This window comes from Trachymyrmex septentrionalis, unplaced genomic scaffold (genome assembly GCF_001594115.1).
Source record: "Trachymyrmex septentrionalis isolate Tsep2-gDNA-1 unplaced genomic scaffold, Tsep1.0 scaffold62, whole genome shotgun sequence".
Taxonomy (NCBI): Eukaryota; Metazoa; Arthropoda; class Insecta; order Hymenoptera; family Formicidae; genus Trachymyrmex; species Trachymyrmex septentrionalis.
The window spans coordinates 1,138,998-1,144,751 of NW_017305800.1; the positions used below are offsets into that span (position 1 = coordinate 1,138,998).

Below are 5,754 nucleotides of genomic sequence, written 5' to 3' on the forward strand. Positions count from 1 at the left end.
AGAGGAAGGAGAGAGAGAGCGCGCGCGCGCGCGCTAGAGAGAGAGAGAGAGAGAGAGAGACGGATGCGCGAAACGCAACTACGTTGCGTTTTACGCCCGACGTGCACTGACGTGCACTTCGCTCTCGCGGTACCAGGCGAGCAGACGTCTCTTTTCCCTCGTCCGATCTCACCGCGTCACACGTACCGGGATGATCGTCATAGTCCGCGAAAATCGTGGGTACGCTGCCCCGCTTGAGCAAGAGCTTGTGACCGCCCCGCGCGGTCTCGTAGTCGGCACGTTTAAAATGCCTATGGCAGACGACCTGGCCTGGCGTCGGCTTGAAACCTGTCTCGAAGCCGCCGCTGGCCAACCACCTGTCCCTTAGCGTGATGTCCTTGGGGAACTTGTGCAGCGGCAATCCTTTGGCGCGCGCCTCTCGCACGTCCGCCTTGCAGCTATCAACGCAGCATTTGCGCGCCATTCCCATCGCCCCCGCCGTCGCCGCAGAAGCCGCCGTCGCCGCAGCCGCGGTTACGGCGGACGATACCCTCCCCTCGATATGCGAGCGTGGTATACGCCGCTTCATTTATACACCGCCGGCCGCTACATAGCGGTTTACGCAGAAAACGTTCCGCAGCGCGGAAACCGCACGTACCCGGTTTCCGCGGTGCGGACACTTCACACTCGCTTTAGACAACACTCTCTTGCACCGCTCCGCGTGGAACGCGACCTTAACGCTTCGCGCGGGATGCCGTGAATGTGAATCGCTCTTTCTTTTTCTCTCACACTCTCCTTTCTCCCTCGCGCCGTTTGCTACGAGAGCCGCGTGATATACTCCGGTTGACTCCGGTACTTGTGCGGTCTGCTCCACCGCTGAAAACGCCCGCGAGACGACCGTCTGACCAAACGTTTCGGCTACACGCGCGACACTGATCAACCGATCGATACGGCAGCATCGAGCAGCCGGAATCTCCGATGTCGCCGTAGTCGCCGTCGCTGTGACCAGCGACTCGATCCAGTGGCGCTGATGTCGTCGCGAGTGCACCTGCGCGCATGTCAGGCCCGCGGAAAACCATCGCACGTGTACCCTTCTACAATACAAATAATAAAATACGGAGTATTTCTTTTTAGAAGCTCTCCGGAGCATCTCTCGTGACTCACGGCGTGAGTCTCACGCCATTGTTACATCATAAATCACTGATACTTCCAAGAGAATTCATCTGTTGTGAGAATCCAAGCGCATCCATCTGTTCTTCAGTGAATAAAGGAAACGTGGTTAACGTGGATTAGTTCGCTATAAAAAGGCTGAAAAGGTCGTTTAAATATGGTAAAGTTTATTTAATAACATCACAGATACAATAATTATGTACATAAGAAAGCGCCAGCGTTTTCGGGCTGTACACTTCCGTCTCTATCTCACTTGTCAACACTGTAAGCACTGAAGTACTAAGTTTCGGGAAAAAAAGGTGCTGCGTATAAGGGCGGATATTTAACGACTTCGACAAGGATAATTCCGCTCCGAGTTACGAAATCGTATAGTTTAAAAATCATCACGCGTCTGGGACGCGCTCCATAATTTCGAACCGTGAAATTTGGCTAGTCACCTTCCAAACGCACGGATTTTTTTTAACGACCATTTCCATCTTCGAAGTATTATAGATTGTCCTCGGAAGAAGACAATTTGTCGAATACGTAAAGTTTCAGTTGAGCATCGTGCCTCTGCGGTGGCGCGGTAGAGTCGGGCTTCGCCATTTGCGAGGCACATGGAGGATCTATGGTACGGGGTAACAGAGTGCGGTTGAGCTCGGCCACCGAGGCAGTTGGGTCCTTCAAGGGTAGGGTAACTTCTCTTAAAGAGTCCGTAGGTGAGGAAGGAAGCACCACTTTCTCAGGAGCATTTTGAATAAATATCACCCTGAAACAGTTGAACGCAATCAATTTAGGACGAATTTTTACTTCAGCGATATTGCAATGCTGCTGCAATATTGCTGGAATGCTTCATGTTACTTATACATAAAAATGGAAAGAAGTGGAAAAATACGGCACCTACCTATTAAATGCTCGCCACTTTCTGCATAATGTAATATACGCTTTGCATTGAATATACATAAACACTAATCCGCCAGTAGAACCAATCACAACGACTATCAATTTGGTCCAGAAGGACCAGTCGACGAATCCGCGTCGGGCCTCCTCTACGGATCGTTCAACGAGTACGTATAATGACCATGCCACGCAGAGCGCGGCTACAGCGTGAAAAGCAACTGCACACCATAATTTCCGCACTTCCAGCGCGGACATCTCGAGCTTCTCCCACTGCAAAAATATGCCTCGTTTAATTCTCGGAAGAAACTTTCCTACGATGAAACAAGTTCACCTACCTCGCAAAACGGTTTTGTCTTGGCATGCATGATAAATGTGAATTTGCACAATTCGCAGGCGCGCGTGTCTGAAGCTTTTATCCATTGTTGAAGGCAAGCTTGATGCACGTAGCGTAGACTGCCACTGCAATAGCAAGGTGCTAATAAAGGAGCGCCTTCCTCACCCTCGCAATGGCAGATCCTATTTTTACAAAATGCGTTTTCTCACAATGAAATAAAGATTGTATATGTATATGTATATAGCTGTAAATAGCTATATACGCTGTACAATCGTATATAGTAACGATAAGTACACGATAGAACTATGATTTACCTGCAAATATCATGATTGGTCGAAGACAATGTGTTCACGGACGAGTGGCAATCATCTGGTATAATAGTAACTACTGTACCATAAGCAAAATTCTAAAATGAGTATATTTCTATGAATCATAATGGGAAGAGGTCAAGGTATTCTTTATCTTTCTGTACAATTTATGTCAACGCATAAGTATTTCCCAGATAATATGTTATCGAGCTACATTAATAATTATCAAGGTGATAAAATTATAATATTTAAGAATATAAAATATCTCATTTCAAACTTTGCGCTTTATGTCATTGTTTTCGCAATATTGCTTTTGTACTTTAATTGATTCAATATCTTTATTTTTGGAACATAATATATAACGTGACCTCTACTAACTTTTTGAATTGCAGATTTTTCAGTCTATATTTTGAATTTTCTTAATGAAAATAAAAAATGAGATAAATTATCATTTGTCAAAATAGTTTACTTGAAATTAACTGAATTGAAAAGTATGATTTTATTTTTTGTTGTATATTCAAAAAAATTTTTATTTTCAGTCATATAAAATAACTCAAAATTACAGTTAAGTAGACTTCACGTTTGTGCATAAAGGAAAACTCTACACAAAAACCCTGCAATTTGCAGAAACAAAGCACATAGTAAAAGATGTTTCATATTTTCCACAAAAATTTAAAAGAGCTAAATAAAATAATGCATATTAACTCTCTATAGAATGATCACCTGTGGTATCCATTCTGATAGAGCTTCTCCACCAGCAGGACTCGTATTATTGGAAGGACCAATTGACAATGGTGGTTGCCAATCAGGCGGATTAACATTAATCTGATGAACCGGCATTACTCTCCAACCTCGCCAAATATAATAATCACTGACAATAAAATTTGATTAAATGTATCTTAGATACATGGTTATTACGTTTTTTTGGTATGTGTTCGACACTAAAATTGCAGTATTATATATTTATTCGTATCTTTCAAGCATTATTCAGCCTTTAACATCAAAATGTGTATAGCCTGAAATCAGATATATAAGTGTTACATTTATAAACACATCTATAAATAACATACATAAAGTTATTTGGTACAAAAACATTACGCACACACACACATGCGCGCGCACACACATACACATACACACACACAACACACACACCGATATGTATATGCTACAAGCTACATTCAGGTGCAAATTCTTTACATAATTATATAACTATAATCTGTTTATAGGGGCAACTTTTATCCACACATACACACACATACGTACACATGCACGCACACATATATGCATATATATATATATATATACGTATATATATATATATACATATATATATATATATATGTTTATGTATACATTTTACCAGTATGTCTGCCAAATGTATTTAACTTATAAATGTCTACTTAACGAATGAATAATTAACTTCAGATTAAAACGATCCGTTTGGTAAATATTCGGACAATAGTTTAATGGATAAACTCGACCAATAATCAGTTTGTCAACAATATATCCAATGACATTTAGCGACATTTAAGTTTAAATAAGAAATAGAGATTTTTTTCTTCTCGAGGAAAATCGAGCGTTGTTAAATCAAGTCGCTCCACGAACGAGATCGGGGAAGCGACGAAGGTAACTGGCGTGCGTCGAGCTGCGTCACAGATCGTGAGGTCTCTTCGCGTTTTGTGCGAGATCGAGCCGCATAAAAACGCTCGTCGATATCGCCCCGCGCGAGGGATTTCAGCGGCGCACTGCAGGAGGAATAAGAAGAGAAGGAAAACAAAGCGCACACCGATACGTCACGTACATACACGCTCCTGCCCACCGTAGTCGTCCGTCGTGTTGTCCCTCGGTCGGAGTGAGTCGGAGTCTTCCGTCAGCCAAATGACGAGGATTCGCCGGGCCGGGCGGCGAAATTATTCACGGACCGTTTTAATTTAATATATTACGTCGCGAACGATGGGGGAGAGAAACGGGCGGAAAACGGGCATGGGCCAGATTTTGACACTTCGCCCTGAGTCAATGACACGACAAACGGGAGGATGTGTGTCGCTCGGTGTGTCTCTCCCTGCAATTCCGCGTGTGCGCCCGCGCCCGCGTGCACGCGCGCGCGCGCGTCGGAGTGTGGCAGCCAAGCCAAGCGGAGTCTAATCGCGTGCCTTGGCACGGCGGCTGGCGTCCACGTAACACCGTCGCGAGTGTGGAAACGCGCTGACACTCGCCGCAATAACTCGTGAGACGACAACACCATGCGCCGTCCTCATCGCAGCGCGCTACCCTTCCACCCCCGCACGGCAAACAGACAACAGTCAAAAGACAGCTGCGCGTGAACGCCGTGAACCCCGTCCGTCCGTCTGCTACGCCGCCATGACGTGACGTACCGCGGCCTTGGACGCGCCCAGCCAATGGCCGGCCGCGTGAGCGCTGTCGGGTAACGCCAATAATACCGCGCAATTTCAAATCCCGCTGCTAAGCTGCCATTCGCGGCCACTCAACACCGGCTGATATCTTTATCGCCGATAAATATACGAGAGTTCCTGCTATTATTCCCCATTATTCGCTGTCCAATCATGATAATGTCACGCTCCACGTGTCGTTTATCTCGAATTAAGGAATATCTATTTACGAAATTTTTATATCTTCGGTTTTTTGTACCGCGCGCGAGCATGGGCGGATCTGCTTAATTTGCGCGAAGATATAGGAAAGAATCGAAAACGTAATCAATAATACAAATAAGTCAAAGGATAATAATAATTCAAGAATAGTAACAATTCGAAGAATACGAATTCAAAAATTTGCAGATAATCTAGAGTAAAAATTAAGCCTTTTCGCGTATTGAGCAAAGATAAAAATATATATGTACATCTCTTTTCACACATATACATAATGTACACATACGTATATACATTAAATACATACATATACATATATATATATATATATATATATATATATATACATGTTGCTCTTAGATTGTAGAAGTGTATAACATACATGCTTATGTATATATGTTATTGTATATATATATATATGTATATATATATATATATATACACGTCCATGACGTGAAAGTTTTATTAATATTAA

General features: G+C 43.6%; 2 protein-coding genes across 10 annotated transcripts in view; both read right to left on the reverse strand.

Moving 5' to 3' along the window:
- LOC108752910 (PHD finger protein 20) overlaps window positions 1-951 on the reverse strand; it is an 11,013-nt gene extending 10,062 nt beyond the window's left edge. For all 6 annotated transcript variants that reach the window (XM_018494113.1, XM_018494112.1, XM_018494115.1 and 3 more), the window contains exon 1: window positions 187-951. In XM_018494113.1, coding sequence (XP_018349615.1) covers window positions 187-568 — 382 coding nt within the window. In that variant the 5' untranslated portion in view covers window positions 569-951. The remainder of the gene's footprint in view (window positions 1-186) is intronic.
- A 350-nt stretch (window positions 952-1,301) lies between these two features.
- On the reverse strand, window positions 1,302-5,221 carry LOC108752912 (E3 ubiquitin-protein ligase MARCH8). 4 transcript variants are annotated; one of them, XM_018494120.1, is made up of 6 exons: window positions 4,479-5,221; window positions 3,394-3,686; window positions 2,677-2,768; window positions 2,364-2,544; window positions 2,033-2,298; window positions 1,302-1,897 (listed from the first exon to the last, which is right to left on the reverse strand). In XM_018494120.1, exons 2-6 carry the CDS (start codon window positions 3,508-3,510, stop codon window positions 1,636-1,638), a joined length of 918 nt encoding a protein of 305 aa, XP_018349622.1. In that variant the 5' UTR covers window positions 3,511-3,686; window positions 4,479-5,221; the 3' UTR covers window positions 1,302-1,635. The 4 variants fall into 4 exon arrangements, with proteins under 4 accessions (XP_018349622.1, XP_018349620.1, XP_018349621.1 ...); XM_018494118.1 differs by having other exon boundaries at window positions 4,475-5,221; XM_018494119.1 differs by having other exon boundaries at window positions 4,471-5,221.
- Window positions 5,222-5,754: the final 533 nt, after the last annotated feature.

Excerpts from the sequence above, each read along its gene's own strand:
- LOC108752912 (XM_018494120.1), bottom strand. The coding sequence starts at position 3,510 with ATGCCGGTTCATCAGATTAATGTTAATCCGCCTGATTGGCAACCACCA. Across the intron at positions 2,545-2,676 it reads ACCAATCATGATATTTGCAG|GATCTGCCATTGCGAGGGTG; the intron begins GTAAATCATAGT and ends TTGTAAAAATAG. Across the intron at positions 1,898-2,032 it reads AAGTGGCGAGCATTTAATAG|GGTGATATTTATTCAAAATG; the intron begins GTAGGTGCCGTA and ends CAACTGTTTCAG.